This window comes from Mobula birostris, chromosome 29 (genome assembly GCF_030028105.1).
Source record: "Mobula birostris isolate sMobBir1 chromosome 29, sMobBir1.hap1, whole genome shotgun sequence".
Classification (NCBI taxonomy): Eukaryota; Metazoa; Chordata; class Chondrichthyes; order Myliobatiformes; family Myliobatidae; genus Mobula; species Mobula birostris.
Window position 1 is genome coordinate 2798952 of NC_092398.1, and position 24056 is coordinate 2823007.

The window sequence follows — 24056 nt, forward strand, 5'->3', positions numbered from 1 at the left end:
TTGTGTTTCTGTGATATCATACTGGAGGAACATTGTATCATTTTTTAATGCATGCATTACTAAATGACAATAAACGAGGACTGAGTGTCCTCATAATCTAATCTAATCTAATAATTTTACATACATAGCATTCATGCTCCTGCAGCTTTATAGACGGAGAGCTGAGCAAGAAATGTCCGATATCCAAATCGTTAGCTCACAATACGGAGGGAGAACAAGTGTAACGCACACAAAATACAGGGAGAGCCCAGCAGGTCGGGCAGAGAGGATTAAGTGGCTGATGTTTTGGGCCAAGATCCTTTATTGGGACTGGGAAGGAAAGGGGAAAGGCAACAGGATAAGAAGGTTGAGGGGAGGGGTAGGAGTTCAAACTGGGAGGTGATTGGTGAGACCAGGTGAGGGGGAAGATAGGTGAGAATGGGAGGGGAGGGAAATTACAAAGCTGAGAGGTGATCGGTGAGAAAATCTGCAGACGCTGGAAATCCACAGCAACACACACAACTTGCTGGAGGAGCTCAGCAGGTCAGGCAGCATCTCTGGAAATGAATAGACAGTCGACGTTTTGGGCCGAGACCCTTCATCAGGACTGGAGGCAAAAAGATGAGGAGTCAGAGTTAGAAGGTGGGAGGGTGGAGAGGGAGAAACACAAGGTGATGGATGAAACCAGGATGGGGGCGAGGGGTGAAGTAAAGAGCTGGGATGTTAATTGGTGAAAGAGATACAGGTCTGGAGAAGGGGGGATCTGATAGGAGAGGACAGAGGGCCATGGAAGAAAGAAAAGGGGGAGGAGCGCCTGAAGCAGGCAAGGAGATAAGGTGAGAGAGGGAGAAGGGAATGGTGAAGCGGGGGGCATTAGCAGAAATTCAAGAAATCGATATTCATGCCATCAGGTTGGAGGCTACCCTGATAAGGTGCTGCTCCTCCAACCTGAATGTGGTCTCATCGCAACAGTAGAGGAGGACATGGATTGACATGTTGGAATGGGAATGGGAAGTAGAATTAAAATGGGTGGCCACTGGGAGATTCCGTTTTTTCTGACAGATGGACTGAAGGTGCTTGACAAAGCAGTCTCTCAATCTACGTTGGTTCTCACCGATATGCAAGAGTTCACACTGGGAGCACCGAACACAGTATATGACCCCAACAGACTCACAGGTGAAGTGTCGCCTCACCTGGAAGGACTGTTTGGTAGTGAGGGAGGAGGTGCAGGGGCAGGTGAAGCCCTTTGTTCTGAGGCTGTGCCCTCAGATGCTGCTACTACTACGTCGACTCCGGCCTAGGGGGCCGGTGTCGGCCTCAGATGCTGCCCTTTCCTGTTAACGGAGACACCATCTCCATGTCTTCTCTATCCAGGCCTTTTGGTATCCAGTAGGTTTCAGTGAGATGCCCCCCCTCATCTTTTTGAACACCATCGAGTTCAACCTCCTCTGAGACCTCTCCAGGGCCAGCACATCTTGTATAGCCATTCATGTCCACAAGCAAGAGGGCTGAGGCTTTCAGTCTCTCCTTCCCTTTTGGGCAGAGGAACTTCCAGTCTCCCCTGTGTCAAAGAAAGCAATGCCAGCCTCTCTCTTTAGAACTTAGACCATAGAACAGGACAGCACAGAACAGGCCCTTCGGCCCACAGTGTAGTGCTAACCTGCTTGAAGATCAATCTAAACTCTCCCTCCCACATAGCCCTCCATTTTTCCCTCATCCTCATGCCTGTCTAAGAGCAAGCACTGTGCTTTGCCTGATGCTTCTGACAAAGGTGAACTGCGGTACAGAACTGACAGATGAATGAATTAAATTCAGTGAGGAGCTGCCGCCTGTGGCTTGATGAACTTCAGTGGTGAGTCACAGAACAAACCTGCTTTGAGCTCTGCCTTCTGACGCTTACAACTGTCACAAATCAAAGATCTTTTACACTCTGATAAGGACATCAGAATGGGGAAGAAATGTGATCGAAGTGACTTTGACCATGGAATGATTGTTGGTGCCAGATGGGGTGGTTTGAGTATCTCAGAAACTGCTGATTCCCCTGGTATTTTCAAGCATTACAATCTCTCGATTTTACAGAGAATGGTGTGAAAAACAAAAATAATCTGGCAAGCGTCAGCTCTGTGGGTGAGTCGCCGTGTTAATGAGAGAGGTCAGAGGAGAATGGCCAGACCGGTTCAATCTGACAGTAACTGAAATAAGCACGCCTTACAACAGGGGTGTGCAGAGGAGCTTCCCTGATCGCTCAGCACTTCAAACCTTGCAGTGAATGGACCACAGGAGCAGAAGACCACAAGCATACCCTCAGTGGCCACTTCATTAGATACAGGAGGTCCCTTATAACGTGGCCGTGAGATTCATTTTAAGCATTTGTATGCTCTGCAAGTTTTCAGTGGAAGGATAGGCTTGGGGGGGGGGGAGAGTCCTTCACTGCATGGGTGAGGTAGCCGGGGAAGACAGAATTAAAAAGTTAAATCTTAACAAGAACTAAGGTCAGATTTTTTAACACATCGGCAATGCTGGCAGAAGTCTGAAAGCACGTACCACCGGGCTGAAGGACAGCTTCTAACCCACCGTTACTAGACGAGAGAACAGTCCCCTAGTACAACCAAATGGACTCTTGCTCTCACAATCTACCTCGTTATGGGTTAGCACCTTATTGCCTGCCTGCACTGCAATTTCCCTGAAATCGTAACACTTTGTTCTGCATTCTGTTACTGTTTTTCCTTGCACTACCTCTGTGCACTGATGCGATGAGATTTTGTTTACTTGTTGAGGTACAGCATGGTGAATCTGTGGAATTTGTTGCCACAGGCGGCTGTGGAGGCCAAGACACTGGGTATATTTAAGGTGGAGGTTGATAGGTTCTTGATTAGTCAGGGCATGAAGTGATATGGGGAGAAGGCAAGGTAGAGGAAAAATTGAATTGAATTGAACTGAATTGACTTTATTTCTTACATCCGTCATATACATGAGGAGTAAAAATCTTTATATTATGTCTCCATCTAAATGTGCCATGTGCAATCATAGTAATTTATAATAAATAGAACAGTCAGTGTAATATAGAGTACACTCAAATCAGTGTGAGTTCATCAGTCTGATGGCCTGGTGGAAGAAGCTGTCCCGGAGTCTGTTGGTCCTGGCTTTTATGCTGCAGTACTGCTTCCCGGATGGTAGCAGCTGGAATAGATTGTGGTTCGGGTGACTCAGGTCCCCAATGATCCTCGGGCCCTTTTTACACACCTGTGCTTGTAAATATCCCGAATCATGGGAAGTTCACAACTACAGATGCTCTGGGCTGTCCGCACCACTCTCCGCAGAATCCTGCAATTAAGGATGTACAGTTCTCATACCAGGCAGTGATTCAGCCAGTCAGGATGCTCTCAATTATGCCCCTGTAGAAAGTTCTTAGGATTCGGGGGCCCATATCAAACTTCCTCAACCGTTTGAAGTGAAAGAGGCGCTGTTGTGCCTTTTTCTCCCCACAGCTGGTGTGTACAGACCATGTGAGGTCCTCGGTGATGTGGATGCTGAGGAACTTGAAGCTGTTCGCCCTCTAAACCCCAGATCCATTGATGTCAATAGGGGTCAGCCTGTCTCCATTCCTCCTGTAGTCCACAATCAGCTCCTTTGTTTATGCAACATTGAGGGAGAGGTTGTTTTCTTGACACCACTTTGTCAGAGAGATGACTTCTTCCCTGTAGGCCACCTCATTACTGTTTGAGATTAGGCCAATCAATGTAGTGTTGTTGGCAAATTTAATTAGCAGATTGGAGCTTTGAGTTCAGCCATGTTGAAGTGGATCAGTCATTGTGAAATGACAGAGCAGACTCGATGGGCCAAATGTCCTAATTCTTAGATTATAAAACTCCAAAGTCAGGTTTTATAATCTAAAAGGCCCTTCCACCCCCCCCCCCCCCCCCGATTTAACCCTAGTCTAATCACAGGACAATTTACAGAGAGTTTGGAGCACTGTGTATCATGTACACTCACCGATTCAATGAGTTTCTGCTTTAAGAAGAGGGATCAGATCAGGAGTACGATTCAGTTGTGTTGAAGAGCTTACCAAAGTTTCTAAAGTTGTATTTATTTGGAGTATTGCTCTCCAATAACAGTGCTGCAGCATTCCGCTATAGCATAGATAAAGGCCCTTCAGCCCATCTAGTCTATGCTGATCTGTTATCCTGCCTCGTCCCATCAACCTGTCTTCCACCATCCTCACATCTACTTAACAATTCTTTTCTTAAGTGTTCAAATCATCCCCACATCCACCACTAGGTTTGTTTAGTGTGTTATTTTGAGTTTAAGGTGTCAAATGATAACCAAACTTATTTCCTTTTCTTACTATAAACTTCTTCTTTCCTTTATCAACTTCCCTCACCACCACTGACAACTGGGCAAAAAGTTCCCTCCTCTAAAACTGAGGGTGAAGGGTTTCAGGATTAGAATGGGGTTCATTTTGCAGACCCCTTAACCTTGTACCAGATATTATATAAAAGCATGCAAGCCATTTCCTCGTTTTGTTGCTGTGTCAAGTTCTCGCTGGGGGTTGGATGTAATGTCTCAGTATCTGTAGTCAACAACAGCCAACAATAATGGTAAAGATACGGCCCTGTTTCCCTTGCAGTGCAGAGTTTGTTTTTGAAACAAACAGCAGAGGTCAACAGCACAGAAATGGGATTGCAGCCTAACTTGATCCAAAGTGTTTTGTATGCTATAAATCAGGATCAGAATCAGGCTTAATATCACCAACATATATTGTGAAATTTGTTGTCTTTGCAGCAGCAGTACAATGTAATACATGATAATAGAAAAAAATGTGAATTACACTATATTAGTTGAATTAAATATGCAGTGCAAAAAAACAAAGCAGTGAGGTTGCAACACACAGCAAAGTTGCTGGTGGACGCAGCAGGCCAGGCAGCGTCCCTGGGAAGAGGTACAGTCGACGTTTTGGGCTGAGACCCTTCGTCAGGACTAACTGAAAGAAGGGCTAGTAAGAGATTTGAAAGTGGGAGGGGGAGGGGGAGATCCAAAATGATAGGAGAAGACAGGAGGGGGAGGGATGGAGCCAAGAGCTGGACAGGTGATTGGCAAAAGGGATATGAGAGGATCATGGGACAGGAGGCCCAGGGAGAAGGAAAAAGGGGAGGGGGAAAAGCCCAGAGGATCTCCCCCTCCCACTCCCACTTTCAAATCTCTTACTAGCCCTTTTTTCAGTTAGTCCTGACGAAGGGTCTCGCCCGAAACGTCGACTGTACCTCTTCCTAGAGATGCTGCCTGGCCTGCTGTGTTCACCAGCAACTTTGATGGGATTAGGGTTAGTAGGTTGTGGGCAAGTGTTATTGGCGCTGGGAGTAAGACCTGATGGGCTGAATGGCCTGATTCTGTTCCTATGTCTTATGGTGATATGGGCCAGGCTTGGGACTTCATAATAAATGCTTGTTATTCTTGCACATGCCTGCAGTCTAGAGTCATAGAAAAGTACAGCACAGTCCCTGATCAATACTTGGTGTCTGGTTCTCAAGCTAGTCTATGGGACATCTGAGATTGTTCTATCTATAGTTGTGTCGGGGATGGAACAAATTGTACGACCTCCGGCTCAGCTTGGGTTTGGTTTGGCTGCTGTGGGGTTGAGTTTGAGGCTTTGAGTGTACATCCACTTTAAAAGAGTAGGAAGCACATTGAAGTTAGTAATTCACGGTAGGAAGTCCAACGGTCTTACGGACATAAACATCTCATGCTCTCTCTCCTTTTCTCTTCAACAGACATCCAGATAATGGGCTGCGTGCATTGTAAAGAGAAGGGAACTACAAAATCCCAAACCGATGACACTGATGGATTCTTCAACCAAAACGCAAACTCACGCTACGGGCCGGACCCTACCAATCAGGCACAGAGTGCCGTCTTCACCAGGATCCCGGACTTCAACAGCTACCATGAAAACACCAGTGCCGCCCTCAGCCCGTTCGGGGGCTCCATCGGATACACAACTGGTTCACTGTCCACCAGACCAGGTAAGAAAGACCCTTTGGTCATTCTCACTATTCGGGTGGTCCGAATTACGGCTTCAAAGGGACAGAGGAAATAGGAGGTGTCCCCTTCGAGCCCTGTTGCCTGCTCCGCCATTCAACAAGACCAGGGCTTGCCTCATCTCGACTCCTGCCTGTTCCCATAACCCTTGACACCACCCCCCACAGCTCCATGGTCCAGTAATCTACCTTGGCCATGCATTATATAGCCAACACGTAGCGCAGCAGTCAGCGTGAAACCTTATAGCGCCACTGATCGCCGACCGGGGTTCAATTCCTGCCGCTGTACATGAGGATTTGTACGTTCTCCCCGTGACCGCGTGAGTTTTCTCCGGGTGCTCTGGTTTCCTCCCACAGTCCAAAGACGCACCCGTGAGGGTTGGTGAGTTGTGGGCATGCTACGTTGGTGCCGGAAGCATGACGACATTTGCAGGCTGCCCCCAGCACGTCCTCAGACTAGTGTTGGTCGTTGACTCAAATGCCGCATTTGACTGCATGTTTTGATGTACATGTGACAAAGAAAGCCAATTTAATCCAGTATGAGTCGTGTGGACAGGGTAAATGCAAGCAGGCTTTTTCCACTGAGGTTGGGTGAGACCACAACCACAGGTCATGGGTTAAGGGTGAAAGGTGAAATGTTTAAGTGGAAGTTGAGAGGAAACTTCTTCACTCAGAGGTGCAAGTGGTGCATGCAAGCTCGATTTCAACATTTATGAGAAGTTTGGATAGGTACATGGATGAGAGGGGTATGGAGGGCGATGGTCCTGGTGTGGGTTGATGACAGTAGGCAGTTTAAATAGTTCAGCATGGACTAGATGGGCCAAAGAGCCTGTTTCTATGCTGTATGATTCTATGACCTTATTTAATAATTTAGCTACTCAATCTCTTTGCAGCAGGGAACTCAACCCTCATCTCTATCTTACAAAAAGGATGCTTATTAGTCAAACTAGACCACCAGCTAGATTCCCTAACAAGGTGAACATCTTCTCAGCATCCACTCTGGCACATTCCTAAGTTCAGTTTCAATAAGGTCATCTTTTATTCTAATGTACCGGTCTGTTCCCAGTTGAGCCTTGGGAGCATCTGAGTTGTTCTGTTCCCTCTCTCCCCTACAGAAAACTCACCACCCCAACATTAATTCTGTTGGAAGGAGAACAGTCAGACATTGACTGCCCCTTCCTGGACCTCAACACGGCTCCCCCTGCCACCAACCCCGCTTTAAGGCTGCGTGGGTTTGCCATTTGGAGAGTTGCTGCCTCACAGCTACAGAGACCTGGGTTCAATGCCAACCTGGGTGCTCTCTGTGTGGTGATTTCTCATTCTCCCTGTGACTCTGTGGGTCACCTCCTGGGTGCTCAGGCCGGTGGGCTGATTGGCCTCTATAAACTCCCCCAATTGGGTCGGTGGGTGGCGGAATCTGGGGGAGGGGGGGAGTTGGTGGGGAGAATAAAATGAGATTAGTTGTCGATGGTTGGCGCAGATTTGATGGGCTGAAGGGTCTGTTTCCGTTCCATCAGACTCTGGTTGCCAAAGCCCTGATCTGTACACTCAGCCTCCAGACTAAACGGCTGATGAAGAATTCTGCCTCCCTTCGCCTGCCCCGCACAACCCTGCTGCCTGAATGCTCTGACAGTCAGTAGCTGAGGCTTTATAAGGCATTGCTCGGAATTCACTTCCATTCAATTCAACTCGTTTAATGGTCATTCAACCATACATGAATACAGCCAAAGCACCATGGAAACCAATCTCCCTCCATGGACTCTCTCTCCACTCCTCACTACCTCAGTAAACTTACTTACGTCCTGTCGTGTTGTTGGCATTTGGGGCAGCAATGGAGGTCCTGCATCTCTGTCTGTCCACATCGTCGCACACAGATATCGAAGGATTCTGCATTGCTGTTTCCTTAACACATTTTTCTTTGACCAGTCAGGGTTGTTCACCTGAGCTGAACCCCCGAACCTGGACCACTCTCGGTCTGGCCTCTGCCCTTTGACCTGTTCGGCGTGGGTGACCCTACATGAAGCCCTGACTCCAGCCAGCACAGCTGTCCGGGTCATTGAGGCATGCAAGCCTCCAGACCACGACAAGTTTGTGGTCCTCTTGGGGGACCTCAGCAGTGCAGCCGGCATAATGGAAGACCCCACCTACCCCGGACATTCCCTCTTCTCCCCCTCCATTCAATCAGAAGCACTAAAGCCTGAAAGCACAGAGCATCAGGCTCAAAAAGCAGCTTTTACCCTACTGTCAGGGTCATAGAGAAGTACAGCAGAGAAACAGGCCCTTTGGCCCATCTAGTCCATGCTGAAACCATTTAAACTGCCCACTCCCATCAACCTGCTCCGGGACCATAGCCCTGCATACACTCACTATCCATGTACTATCCAAACTTTGAAATCAAGCTCGCATGCACCACTTGTGCTGGCAGCTCGTTCCACACTAAGACCATTGAAAGGTTATCTTGACCTCACAATCTAACTTATCGCAGCCTTGGACTTTATTGTCTGTCTCTGCTGCACTTTCTCTGTAGCTGTTACACTTCATTCTGCAACACCCACCCACACACACACACACACACACACACTCACACTCACACTCACACTCTCACACATACACACACTCACACACACACACACACACACACACACGCACACACACTCACACTCTCTCACACACACACACACACTCTCACACACACACTCACACTCACGCACACACTCACACACACACACACTCTCTCACACACTCACACACACACACACACTCGCATTCACACACACTGACACACGTTCACACATGTTCACACAGACACACACTCACAGACACACACATCCACACACACAGCCACCCACACACACACAGACACACACACACACACCCATACTCACACAGACACCCACACACACACCCATGTACCCACACACATACACACTCACAGACACACACACACACTCACACAGACACAGACACACACATTCACATTCACACACACAGACACACACATTCACACACACACACACACTCACACAGACGCAGACACACACATTCACATTCACACACACAGACACACACACATTCACACACACACACACTTGCCCTGATGAAGGGTCTTGGCCCAAACGCCGACTGCATCTCCCCACCATAGATGCTGCCTGACTTGATGATTTCCTAGCTCTACCAGAGTTATTTCCATACAGTGGTGTCCCGAGGAACGTTGAGTGTTTTCGCTTTCACTCTAAAGAGTCATCAACCTCTGAGTGAAGAGATTTTCCATCTACTCAGTCGAAGTTCAGTTTATGGTCATACACGCAAGGACATCAGATGAGCAGCGTTCACTAAGAAAAACATAAATGAATCATAAATTATCATCATACTATGTGCCATGTAGTATGACGTGGGCGATCGTGGTCTTTCCATGGCTATGAGAGCTCCTGGCAAATATTTCTATAGAAGTGGATTGCCATTGCCTCCTTCTGGGCAGAGTCTTTACAAGATGGGTGACCCCAGCCATTATCAATACTCTTCAGAGATTGTCTGCCTGGTATCACTGGTCACATAACCAGGACTTGTGATGTGCACCAGCTGCTCATACGACCATCCACCACCTGCTCCCATGGGTTCACATGACCCTGATCGGGGGCTGAGCAGGTGCTACACCTTGTCCAAGGGTGACCCGCAGGTTAGCGGAGGAAAAGAGTGCCTGACACCTCCTTTGGTAGAGACGTATCTCCATCCCAGCACCCACTTATAAATTAAATGTAATTTATACGCTTTTTTTAAACAAGAAAAATACATTTAGAATAAAGGAAACAGATCTACTTTAGTGCAACATGGTCAAAGTTTTTATTTGTTTTTTGAGATACAGTGGGGAACAGGCCCTTCCGGTCCTTTGAGCCACACTCCTCAGCGACCCCCGATTTTACCCTGGCCTAATCGCAGGACAATTCACAATGACCAATTAACCGATCAACCAGTACATCTTTGGACTGTGGGACGAAACGGGAGCACCCGGAGGAAACCCACGCGGTCATGGGGAGAACATACAAACTCCTTCCAGGCTGTGGCGGGAATTGAACCCGCGTTGCCTGTTCTGTAAAGCGTTGTGCTGACCACTACGCCACCGTGTCACCCCCAGTGTGCAGAGTGTTGCAAAACTGCTGTGGTTAGAGTTGAAATGAAGCAATTCCAGAGCTTGGTGGTGTGGGACTTCAGGTTCCCACACCTCCTACGGGAAGGTAGCAGTGAGAAGATGGCATATCCCAGATCTTGGGGAGCTTCGATGATGGGTACCCAGTCACTTTACGAATGAAGGCCAACACACCACGCACCTTCTAAACCACTCTATCGAATTGTGCGGTAACTTTGTGGGATTCATGGACTTTTTTTCAGATTTAATATCACCAGCATATTTTGTGAAATTTGTTAACTTTGCGGCAGCGGTACACTGCGATACACAATGCTGCCGGTGGCTCGTGGTTTTCCTCAGGGGTCAGTATTGGGAACTCTACTTTTCACATTGTTTGTCAGTGATCTGGATAATGGGATTGATGGCTTCGTGGCAAAGGTTGTGGATGATACAAAGATAGGTGGAGGGGTAGGTGGTGCTGAGGAAGCAATGCGACTGCAGCAGGACTTAACAAATTGGAAGAATGGGCAAAAAATGGCAGATGGAATACAGTGTTGGGAAATGTATGATAACACTTTTTAGTAAAAGGGACAATAGTGCAGACTATTATCTAAGTGGGGAGAAGGTTCAAACATCAGAGGTGCAGAGGGACTTAGGAGTCCTCGTCAAGATTCCCAGAAGATTAATTTACAGGTCAAGTCTGTGGTAAAGAAGGAAAAGCAATGTTTCCATTTATTTCAAGGGGAATAAAACATAAAAACAAGGAGATAATGTTGAGGCTTTATAAGACACTAGTCAGGCTATACTGGGAGTATTGTCAACAGTTTTGGGCCCCGTATCTCAGAAAAGACGTGCTGTCATTGGGGAAAGTCCAGAGGAGGTTCACGAGGGTGATTCTGGGAACGAAGGGGTTGAGGAGCGTTTGGCAGCTTTGGGCCTGTACTTACTGGAATTTCGAAGAATGAGCGGGGATTTCATTGAAACCTACCGAATGTTGAAAGGACTAGGCAGGGTGGATGTGGAGAAGATGTTTCCCATGGGGGGGGGGGGTATCCAGAACTAGAGGGCACAGCCTCAAAATTGAGGAGTGACCGTTTAGAATGGAAGTAAGGAGGAATATTTTTTTTAGCCAAAGAGTGGTGAATCTGTGGAATGCTCTGTCACAGACTGCGGTGGAGGCCAAGTCTGTGGGTATATTTAAGGCTGAAGTTGGTAGATTCCTGATCGGTCAGGGGAACAAGGGATATGGTGAGAGGGCAGGTGTATGGGGTTGAATGGGATCTGGGATCAGCCATGATGAAATGGTATAGGGGACTTGATGGACTGAATGGTTTGATTCTGCTCCTATGTTTAATGGTCTATGGTCTTATAATAATAGAGAAAAAAACTGCCAATTACAGTGTGTATATGTGTATATAAAATAGCTAAATTAAATAAATGATGCAAAAAATAGCAAATTTAAATAAAAAAGTGGGAGGTAGTGTTCACGGGTTCAATGTGCATTCAGGAATCGGATGGCAGAGGCAAAGGAGTTGTTCCTGAATTGTTGAGTGTGTGTCTTCAGGCTCCTGTACCTCCTCCCTGATGAGAAGAGGGCATGTCCTGGGTGAAGGGGGTCCTTAATGATGGATGCTGCCTTTTTGATGCATTGCTCTTTGATGAGGGGCTTTGGGGCTGCATGGACCCCAAGACCCCTCTGGTCCTCCGCACTGCTAAGAATCCTGCCTTTACCATGAGCTCTGCCTTTGAGTTGTGCAAAGTCTCACGAAAGAGCTTGAACACCCTTAAAGCTGGGAACAGCTTAATCATTCAGACACAGCTGTTCGGTTGTTCGTAGACTGAAAATTTATCTACCTTTTCCTGACACATTTCACTTGGCAAGACTTCTAATAACACACTCAGATTCTTGTTTGTCTGGTTAGAATTATGCTGTAGCTCGCAGCTTTAAGGACCTGTTGATTACCATTGCCGGCCTTGCTCATCAACATGAAACGATCTCATGATTACAAGATATGGGGGGAAAGGCAAAGAAGGTATTTTTAGAGAAGTACTTCTAAAGGATGTTTTAGGGAGCCACACTTCACTACAGCAAAGAAACAAGGCCCTTCTGCCCATCTAGTCTGTGCTGAACTAGTATTCTGCCTCGTCCTGTCAACCTGTGTCCAGGCCAACTGTACCCTACCATTCTTGTACCTATCCAAACGTCCTTGCACTTGAACCTGCATCCACTTTTTCTACTGGCAGCTCGTTCCACACTCTCACCACCCTCTGAGCGAAGAAGTGCCCCCTCATGTCCCCCTTAAGTATTTCACCTTTCAACCTTAACCTATGACGCCTTGTTCTTGCCTCACCCAACCTCAGTGGAAAAAGCCTGCTTGCATTTACTGATTTATACCCCTCATAAATTTGTAAACCTCTATCAAATCTCCCCTCATTCTCCTACGCTGCAGGGAATAGAGTCCTAACCTGTTCAATTTTTCCCTAGTCTCAGGTTCTGAAGTCCTGGAAACATCCTTGCGACTTTTCTCTGCACTATTTCAGCCTTTCGCAAAAGTGTAAACGGTCAACGTTTCGGGCCAAGACCCTTCACCAGGACCCTGCACCAGTCATTTTGTCCTGAAATATTGACTGTTTACTCTTTTCCATAGATGCTGCCTGGCCTGCTGAGTTCCTCCAGCAGTCTGTGTGCGTTATTTTTTATTTCCAGCATCTACAGATTTTCTTTTGTTTGTGGTTCTCTTTCAACCTTGTTCCCGTCATTCCTGTAGGTAGGTGACCAAACCTGCACACAATACTCCAGAGTAGGCCTCACCAACTTTTTATACAACGTCAACATAACATCCCATCTCCAGTATTTTAATACTCTGACTTATAAAGGCCAATGTGCCAAAAATAAAGGAATGAAGGGCCTTGGCCTGAAATGTCAACTGTTTATTCATCTCCACAGATGCTCCCTGGGTAGTGGGTAGTAGCTCCGTATGTCACTACTAGAGGGCGTGACGACCCTGCCTTACACGAGTCCCGGGCTCAGCTGGCTCCGGCTGACAGTACCCGGTATGGGCCCCTATCCAGAGTTACAGATCCCACTGCCTTGTGGGTATCTTCGGGAGAAGAGAAGGCTAAGGAGTAAACCCTACACAAATCCGGAGTGGAGCCCCTAAGGCGGGTGGATGATGTATCACGTCACCTCCCGGCAGCTCTTGCAGCTAAGCTGATGCCAAATGTACTGCTTCGCATTCCTTTGGACCACATCGGGAGGCCGAGAGGGGGATCTTGATGTCTGGGCAGCCCAGGATCTCCACATTCATCGCCCAGGTCTGCACCCCGGATCCGGCGCATCCACTGTCTACTTAGACAGACAGAGATATTAGTTAGCATTAGATGCTGCCTGACCTGCTGAGTTCTTCCAGCATTTAGTACGTGTGTTGCTCTGGATTTCCAGGACGCTGGATTAACTCAGCAGGTCGGGCAGCATCAGTCAGAAACGATGAGTCGACGTTTCGAGCCGGAACCCTTCGTCAGGACTGAAGAATGAAAGATGGGGAAGGATTTGAGGAATGTTTGTAGCGTCAGTTGAAAGACCAGTAATTTGAAAGACAAAGTGGTGGGGGAGGGGAAGCATTGACGTCATAGCCCTGAAAGCAATGGGTGGTAGGAGGAGGAGGTGGAACCATGAGGGAGCTGGGGGAGGGGGTAGAGTGAAATAGGGATAGAGGAAGGGGGGGGAGGGAATTACCGGAAGTTGGAGAATTCTATGTTCATACCAAGGGGCTGGAGACTACCTAGACGGTATATGAGGTGTTGCTCCTCCAACCTGAGTTTAGCCTCTTCATGGCAGTAGAGGAGTTTACAACTAAACTCAGGTTGGAGGAGCAACACCTCATATACCGTCTAGGTAGTATCCAGCCCCTTGGTATGAACATAGAATTCTCCAACTTCCGGTAATTCCCTCCCCCCCCTTCCTCTATCCCTATTTCACTCTACCCCCTCCCCCAGCTCCCTCATGGTTCCACCTCCTTCGTCTACCTCCCATTGTTTTCAGGGCTATGACGTCAATGCTTCCCCTCCCCCACCACTTTGTCTTTCAAATTACTGGTCTATCAACTGACACTACAAGCATTCTTCAAATCCTTCCCCATCTTTCATTCTTCAGTCCTGACGAAGGGGTCCGGCCCGAAACGTCGACTCACCGTTTCTGACTGATGCTGCCCAACCTGCTGAGTTCATCCAGCGTCCTGAAAGTGTTGCTTTGATCTTTTACAGCATCTGCAGATTATTTTGTGTTCTGGATTTCCAGCATCTGCAGAATCTCTTGTGTTGACAAAGGCCACCTAAGCAGTAATATAAATGTGAACTTTGGAAGCCTTTGTAGGGAAGTGGTGTTGAAATCTAGCAACACCCACAGAATGCTGGAGGAAACTCAGAAGGTCAGCAACAGATGCACGGCTTAGTGGGTTAGTGAGTCACTCTAAATTGTCCCTTGTTTGCAGGCGAGGGGAGTTGATGGCAATATCATCATTATGTCCGTGTCATATGACGTGGGTGATCATGGCTTTCCCATTTTTGTTCCTGGCAAATTTTTCTACAGAAGTGGTTTGCCATTGCCTTCTTCTGGGCAGTGTCTTTACAAGACGGGTGACCCCAGCCATTATCAATACTCCTCAGAGACTGTCTGCCTGGTGTCAGTGGTCACATAACCAGGACTTGTGATGTGCACCGGCTGCTCGTACGACCAACCACCACCTGTTCCCATGGCTTCACGTGACCCCGATCAGGGGCTAGGCAGGGGCTACACCTTGCCCAAGGGTGACCTGCAGGCCAGCGGAGGGAAGGAGCAACATACACCTCCTTTGGTGGAGACGTGTCTCCACCCCACCACCCAGGAGGGAGTAAGGGGAAACTAAGTGGGTAGCGCGGTAGCGTAGTGGTTAGCTCAATCTCAACAGCACCAGTGATCGATTCCCACCATTGATCTGCTGAACCCTCAGTGTTGAGATACGGGTGTGTTATTGCGCGCAAGAAGCAAGGTTCAAAACACTGATGGTCTAAAGTGGAACCCTTGCTCGTTCTCGGCTGTGGGAGAATAACTAGGGGTTAGTGATCTGAGGCAGGCTTGTGGTTTAACTTCAGGGTCCTTTTTATAGTCACACTTCCCTTCTAAAAAAGAGAAACCCATCTTGTCAAACCTGCTGGCGCCAGCACGATCCAAACTTCCCATTCAGGGAGCTGGTTGCCCGCGCAGTTCTGGGCCTATCACTCCGCTCGGCCGCCCTGCCACCAGCTGGATGTGGAGAGAACATGACTGCAAGGCCTTCCCGCACCTATCACTGGGAGGAAAACTCAGGGCATGTTCGCTAAAAATTCACAGGGTGAAGCTGGCAACAGAGCAGAGAAATAGGCAGCTCAGTCCAACTGGCCTGTGCAAGCACCTCTAGTATTGATCAACAGATCGGATTCAGATTATTTATCACATGTACATGGAAACAAAGGGCAAAATGCATCATTTGCAATAAGAACCCACACACCTAAGGTGTTAGGCCTCCAGACCTCAACTCCTGACCCGGTTTTGCAGATGTCAGGCTTCCAATCCGGAGTCGCAGACCTGGACTTACACACATTGGGCCTCCAATCCTGAGTCTCAGGCCCAAACTCACAGATATCAGGCCTCTAAACCTCACTTCTAGGCCTAGACTCGCAGATTTCAAGCCTCTAAACCCCAGTCCTAGCCCAGACTCACAAACATTTGGCCTGCAATCCTCAGTCCCAGGCCCAGGCTCACAGACATCAGGACTCCAATCTCATTCCCAGGCCCAGACTTGCAAACGTTAGGCCTCCAATCCTCATTCCTGGGCCCAGACTCACAGACATCAGGCCTCCAAACCCCAGTCCTTGGCCTGGACTGGCAGTCACGAGGCCACCAATCCCCAGTTGTTGGTCCAGACTTGCAGACATTTGAATTCTGAACGTGGCAACCTGCGGGCCTTGACTTTCAGGCTCGGCCTCCAGATTTGATCTTTGACCTTTAGGCTCTGACCTCCGGTATCGAACCCAGGAACGACTGGTCACGGGACTCTGAACTCCAGACTGGTGCGGACGTCTGACCTCGGGACTCACCCGTCCCGAGGAGATTTATTTATCATGCGTCTCCTCTTGCCCTCGAGAGCATGGCGGTGAGCTTCCTCTTGAATGGCAGCCTTGACCCAGAGAGGCCGCCCAGACTTCTGCCTCCCAGACTCAAGCATTTTAGGATGTGGAATTCCTCGATCAAGCAGAGGGCAGCTTTGTGATGTTTTTCCTGTGTTACCTGTCGATAAGGCAGCCAGTAACTGAGTTCTGTGTTTAATTCCGACAGGAGTGACATTGTTCATAGCATTGTATGACTATGATGCCAGGACTGAGGACGACCTCACCTTCAGGAAAGGAGAGAAGTTCCACATAATCAACAACTCGTGAGTAGCACTCAGCAGGCGCTAGCGTGCGGCAGGTAGATACACTCAGACACTCAGACACTCAGCAGACGCTAGCGTGCGGCAGGTAGATACACTCAGACACTCAGACACTCAGCAGACGCTAGCGTGCGGCAGGTAGATACACTCAGACACTCAGACACTCAGCAGGCGCTAGCGTGCGGCAGGTAGATACACTCAGACACTCAGACACTCAGCAGGCGCTAGCGTGCGGCAGGTAGATACACTCAGACACTCAGACACTCAGCAGACGCTAGCGTGCGGCAGGTAGATACACTCAGACACTCAGACACTCAGCAGACGCTAGCGTGCGGCAGGCAGATACACTCAGACACTCAGACACTCAGCAGACGCTAGCGTGCGGCAGGCAGATACACTCAGACACTCAGACACTCAGCAGGCGCTAGCGTGCGGCAGGTAGATACACTCAGACACTCAGACACTCAGCAGACGCTAGCGTGCGGCAGGTAGATACACTCAGACACTCAGACACTCAGACACTCATCAGGCGCTAGCGTGCGGCAGGTAGATACACTCAGACACTCAGACACTCAGCAGGCGCTAGCGTGCGGCAGGTAGATACACTCAGACACTCAGACACTCAGCAGACGCTAGCGTGCGGCAGGTAGATACACTCAGACACTCAGACACTCAGCAGGCGCTAGCGTGCGGCAGGTAGATACACTCAGACACTCAGACACTCAGCAGACGCTAGCGTGCGGCAGGTAGATACACTCAGACACTCAGACACTCAGCAGACGCTAGCGTGCGGCAGGCAGATACACTCAGACACTCAGACACTCAGCAGACGCTAGCGTGCGGCAGGCAGATACACTCAGACACTCAGACACTCAGCAGGCGCTAGCGTGCGGCAGGTAGATACACTCAGACACTCAGACACTCAGCAGACGCTAGCGTGCGGCAGGTAGATACACTCAGACACTCAGACACTCAGACACTCATCAGGCGCTAGCGTGCGGCAGGTAGATACACTCAGACACTCAGACACTCAGCAGGCGCTAGCGTGCGGCAGGTAGATACACTCAGACACTCAGACACTCAGCAGACGCTAGCGTGCGGCAGGTAGATACACTCAGACACTCAGACACTCAGCAGGCGCTAGCGTGCGGCAGGTAGATACACTCAGACACTCAGACACTCAGCAGACGCTAGCGTGCGGCAGGTAGATACACTCAGACACTCGGCAGATGCTGGGAGTCCAGAGAAACTCACTCAGAATCCGGAGGTCAGTCGGCAGCCATGGAGAGGAATAAACAGTCAACATTTCGGGTCAAGACCCTTCTTCAGGACGGAAGAAGAAAGTGGGAAGAAGCCAGAATAAGAAGGTTGGGGCAGGCAGGTGACAGGTGAACACAAGACAGTCTGCGGATGCTGGAAATCCAAAGAAACACACACAAAACGCTGGAGGAACTCAGCAGGTCAGACTAGGTCTATAGGAAAGAATAAACGGTTGACATTTCAGGCCGAGATCCTTCATCAGGACTGATAGGTGAAACCAGGGTAGGGAGAAGGTGGGTGGATGAGTGGGGGAGGAGCATGAAGTAAGAAGCCGAGAGGTGATTGGTGGAAAGGGCAAAGTGCTGAAGAAGAAGGAACCTGATTGGAGAGGAGAGTGGACCATGGGAGAAAGGGAAGGAAGAGGGGCACCAGATTAGGGTGAACAGTAGGAGAGGGGAAGAGACGGGTAATAGGGAATCCAGAATGGGGAGTGGAAATGGAGAGAAGGGGGAGGTGGGGTGGGGGTAATCATTGGACTTTGGAGAATCAATGCTCAGGCCATCAGGTTGGAATCTGAGATGTTGTCCTCTGACCTGAGAGTGGCCTCATGGTGGTGGTAGAAGAGGCCACGGACCAACATGTCGGAATGGGAAAGGGGGAATGGAATAAAAATGGCTGGTCACCGGGAAATCCTCACTGTAGATAAATTGGTAAATTGTTTTTCCATTGTGATCACGTGTACCAGGCACGGTGACGGCTTGGGCGGCCTGATGGGTTAGCAGTTAGTGTAATGATACCACAGCACCAGAAACCCAGGTTCAATCCCACCACTGCCTGTAAGGAGTTTGCACGTTCTCCCCGAAACCACGTGGGTTTCCTCCAGGTGCTCTGGTTTCCTCCCACAGTCTAAAGGTGTACGGTCTAGTAGGTTAACTGGCCACATGGGTGTAATTGGGCAGCACAGGCTGGCTGGGCCCGAGGTCCTGTTACCGGGCAGTATCTGCAAATAAACTGTGAGGCCAAGAGTCCGTCTCATCCACTAGGGAATTGTTCAGGAGTCTGATAACAGCGGCGGGGAAGCTGCCCTCAAGCCTGGTGGTACCTGCTCTCAAGCTTTGCACTTTCTGCCTGATGGGGGTGGGGTGAAAAGGGAGTACGTCTGGGGTGGGGGGAGAAGAGAGTACATCTGGGGTGGGGGGAGAAGGGAGTACGTCTGGGGTAGGGGGAGAAGGGAGTACGTCTGGGATGGGGGGAGAAGGGAGTACGTCTGGGGTAGGGGGAGAAGGGAGTATGTCTGGGGTGGGGTGAGAAGGAAGTACGTCTGGGGTAGGGGGAGAAGGGAGTACGTCTGGGATGGGGGAGAAGAGAGTATGTCTGGGGTGGGGGGAGAAGGGAGTACGTCAGGGTGGGGGGAGAAGAGAGTACGTCTGGGGTGGGGGGAGAAGGGAGTACGTCTGGGGTAGGGGGAGAAGGGAGTACGTCTGGGATGGGGGAGAAGGGAGTACGTCTGGGGTAGGGGAGAAGGGAGTATGTCTGGGGTGGGGTGAGAAGGGAGTACGTCTGGGGTGGGGTGAGAAGGGAGTACGTCTGGGGTAGGGAGAGAAGGGAGTACGTCTGGGATGGGAGAGAAGAGAGTATGTCTGGGGTGGGGGGAGAAGGGAGTACGTCTGGGGTGGGGGAGAAGGGAGTATGTCTGGGGTGGGGGGAGAAGGGAGTACATCTGGGGTGGGGGGAGAAGGGAGTATGTCTGGGGTGGGGGGAGAAGGGAGTATGTCTGTGGTAGGTGGGTCATAGACCACAAGAAACCACAGAGAGTTGTGGACACACCTCAGTACATCACGGAAACCAGCCTCCCCTCCATGGACTCTGTCTACACTTCTCACTACCAGCATGATCAAAGACCCTACCCACCCTGGACATTGTCTCTTCTCCCCCCTCCCATCGGGCAGAAGATACAAGAGCCTGAAAGCCCGTCCCACCAGGCTGAAGGGCAGCTTCTACCCCACCGTTATCAGACTCTCAGAATGGATCTCTTGGACGACAAGATGGACTCATGACCAGACAACCTGCCTCGTTCATGATCTTGCACCTTACTGTCTGCACTCGCCCTGTAGCTGCAACTCTTTATTTTGCTTCTGTTATTGTTTTAACTCGTTCTACCTCAGTCATCATTCATATCATTTTGTGCCATGTCGTACGACGTCTTCGCTATATGCCGTGTCATATGACATCATCATTATGTGCCGTGTCATATGACGTGGGCGATCATGGTTTTTCCATGAGCATGATTGTCCTTGGCAAATTTTTCTACAGAAGTGGTTTGCCATTGCCTTCTTCTGGGCAGTGTCTTTACAAGACGGGTGACCCCAGCCATTATCAATACTCTTCAGAGATTGTCTGCCTGGGACCAGTGGTCACATAACCAGGACTTGTGATGTGCACCAGCTGCTCGTACGACCATCCACCACCTGCTCCCATGGCTTCACATGACCCTGATCGAGGGGTTAAGCAGGTGCTACACCTTGCCCACGGGTGACCCGCAGGCTAGCGGAGGGAAGGAGCGCCTTACACCTCCTTTGGTAGAGACGTATCTCTACCCCGCCACCCAACTATCTCGATGTACTGTCGTAATGAATTGATCGGTATGAACAGTGTGCAGGTCAGGGTTTTCAGTAAATGTGACAATAATTAAACCATTTACCGACAGATTGCTTTTTGCTTCCATTGTCAGCATCTGCCATCTAGTGCCTCCATTTCCTTAGGTTTAACGAGTTTTGTTTGTAAGTTAATGGGGGTTTAGGAAACTTGAAATTTGGCGATTTTAATTCTGTTAGTTTTCTCTGGGTTCTCGTTGACAAAATGGCCTTGGTACGGGGACTCACAACTTTCCTTATACCATGGACTAATACCATTAAACAAGGGGTCTGTGACCCCGGGGGCGGAGGAGAGGACCCCTGCTTCAGTGGAATTTGATTTTCACCCATACTCCGAGCGCCGTGGGTTTTATGTAACCCGTGAAAATGTTACAGTCAGGAAGCAGAACCCAGCACAGTTGCTGTTCGCTTTATTTAATCAATTCCCCATTCCAGACCGTTCACAGAGTCGGGTTTTAAACAAAATCATCAGTGTCTCTGAGCCTGTCAGTGCAGCCACTGGCTTCAATAGGAGTAACACCGAAATACCTCCTGTTGAAACATTCAAAATGAGTCCCGATGCAGGGAGTCAACTGAGTACTCCTCTCCATAGACGCTGCCTGGCCTGACGAGTTCCTCCAGCATTTTGTCCGTGTTGCACAAGATTTCCAGCGTGTCTTGTTTACCAAAATGCTTTGTCTCTGACGGCCAGCAAATTTTAATTCTCCAATGACCTCCCAAATCCTAATTCTCTTTCCCCCCCTTATATAGGCATCCGTTAGTCTCACGAGACCATGGATTTGTGCCTTGGAAGGTTTCCAGGGCGCAGGCCTGGGCAAGGTTGTATGGAAGACCGGCAGTTGCCCGTGCTGCAAGTCTCCCCTCTCCACGCCACCGATGTTGTCCAAGGGAAGGGCATTAGGACCCATACAGCTTGGCACCGGTGTCATCGCAGAGCAATGTGTGGTTAAGGCCTTGCTCAAGGACACAATACACTGCCTCAGCTGAGGTTCGAACTAGCGACCTTCAGATCACTAGACCAACGCCTTAACCACTTGCCCACTACACCTTGCCCAAGGGTGACCTGCAGCACCCACTATAATGATAGAGGCGTAGTTATGTCACCTTTCTGTTGAAGGGCTGAGAAGAAAATGGATCAGCAATGACGAAATGGCGGAGCAGACTCGATGGGCCAGATGGCCTAATTCTGCTCCTTATGGTTTTATGAAATATTTGTTTCCTAATATTAATGCAATTCCGTTGAGCAATTTATTGGAATCCTAGAGGATGTTGGTTTAAAACTGTGGGCTTTGTCTGCCTCCTGGTGGCTAAATGTTTCTCTTTTTATTGACAACCCAAAGGCAGTCAAAATCAGTCAGGTTTAATATCACTGGCATATATCGTGAAATTTGTTAACTTTGTGGCAGCAGTACAATGCAATACATGATAATATATGAGAAAAACTGGGAATTACAGTATATATATAATATTTAAATTTGAAACAGAAATGAAATAGTGTTCATGGGTTCAATTTAGAAATTGGATGATAGAGGGGAAGGAGCTGTTCCTGAGTCATTGACTGTGTGCCTTCCGGTGACAGCAATGAGAAGAGAGCATGTCCTGTGTGATGGGGGTTCTTAATGATGGCCGCCACCTTTTTGAGGCATCGCTCCTTGAAGATGTCCTGGATACTACGGAGGCTGGTGCCCATGATGGAGCTGACTGAGTTTACAACTCTCTGCAGCTTATTTCGATCCTGTGCAGTAGCCCCCCTCCCCACCAGTCCAGATGGAGATGCAGTCAGTTAGAATGCTCTCCATGGTACATCTGTAGAAATGTGCGACTGACATATCAAATCTCCTCAAACCCCTAATGAAATATAGCCGCAGCCTTCCCTTCTTTAGAGCTTCATCGATATGTTGGGACCAGGTTACATCCTCAGCGATATCGACACCAAGAAACTTGAAGTTGCTCAATGACCCAGAACTTGCAGGAAAAGCAGCGATTTCTAATTTGTAATTAATACAAAAAAAATCAATAACAAGTGCAAATCGTCCCAGGGGTTGTGAATTGGCACCAGCTGTTGTCTGAAGTGTTTTCACCGCTGAACCGTGATTGCTTAGTAGTTGAAACAAATTGATCTGTATGTCAGGCAAGGTTTTCATTGTATCTCATCCAGTCGAGTTTGTTGTCATTTAACTACATACATGTATACTGTCAAACGAGACAATGTTTCTCCAGACCAGGGTGTAAAGCACTGTAGTACACGTAACACACAATAACTTTGGAAAGCAACACACACAAAATGCTGGTGGAACGCAGCAGGCCAGACAGCATCCATAGGAAGAAGCACAGTCGACGTTTCAGGCCAAGACCCTTCGTCAGGACTTAGAAAAGTAAGGGCAAAATCTACTGATGACTCGCAGATAAATAAACAAAGTAAAGTGCATAAGTTAAATATTGTACGGTTTGGACCAGATTAACCGGTGACACTTTGAATGTGATGCGACAGGGAGTACAGAAGCCTAATGGCCTGAGGGAAGAAACTGTTTCTCATCCTGACCGTTCCTGTCTTTATCCATCGGAGTCTCCTGCCTGATAGTAGAAAGTCAAAGAGGATGCTGGATGGATGGGTGGGATCCTTGATAATACTCAGGGCCCTGGGTACGCAGTGTTCCTGATAAATGTCCCCGATGGATGATAGGGAGACCCCTATGATCCTCTCGGCCGTTCTCACAGTCCTTTGTAAGGACTTCCGGTCTGACGCTCGGCTGCTCCCATACCAGATGGAGATGCAACTTGTCAGGACAATCTCAATGGTGCTCCTGTAACATTCAGTTAAGATGGGGTGGGGAGGGAGCCTCGCTTGCCTCAGACTCCTCGGGAAGTGGAGGCGCTGTTGTGGCTTTTTATTCAGGGACATGATGTTGAGGGACTGGGTTAGGCCATCCATGATTTACCAATTTATACATGAATCCATGAAGCTTGCCCTGGTAATGAAAGGTGTATATACTTCTTGACTAACCAGATGATTATTAATGTTGGTCTGAAGAAAAGAGCAATTTAAAATCGTTGTCTCTCATTCCTTCAGGTTGTTAGGGGCTTTTAAAATGTCAGGTTTTAAATTTATTTCCTTTTCTGTCTCACTTGTGTAGCACTCTCAATCCAATCGTTCCTCTCTCTGTACGTGCTTGGCGTAGGATTCACTGATCCGCTCCCCCTCCTCTGCTGTGCGTGTCTCAGTGCTGTGATTAAAGAGCCTGTCTGCTGGTTGTGAGATTCATGAACATGACTGAAGAGCAATGAGGCTCACCGTGCCATCGTCAAGCCTCTCTCCCAGATACCACGGCACCAGTAACCCTCTGAGCCGAAGGGTGAAGGAAGCCCCTCCACAGGGCTCGTGAGACAAATCAGAATCTGAATCAGTTATATCATCACCGAATATGCCAGGGAATTTGTTGTCTTGTGGCAGCACTACAGTGTGGGTCATAAAAAATTAGGGCTAAGGTTAGGATAAATAACACAAAAGGGGTAGAGTTCACAGGTTCATGGACCGTTCAGAGATCTGACAGCGGAGGAGAAG

General features: G+C 48.8%; 1 protein-coding gene across 7 annotated transcripts in view; it reads left to right on the plus strand.

Moving 5' to 3' along the window:
* LOC140190134 (tyrosine-protein kinase Fyn-like) overlaps window positions 1-24056 on the plus strand; it is a 298385-nt gene that overhangs the window by 229330 nt on the left and 44999 nt on the right. For all 7 annotated transcript variants that reach the window (XM_072246641.1, XM_072246643.1, XM_072246644.1 and 4 more), the window contains 2 exons: window positions 5748-5996; window positions 16487-16583. In XM_072246641.1, coding sequence (XP_072102742.1) covers window positions 5759-5996; window positions 16487-16583 — 335 coding nt within the window. In that variant the 5' untranslated portion in view covers window positions 5748-5758. The remainder of the gene's footprint in view (window positions 1-5747; window positions 5997-16486; window positions 16584-24056) is intronic.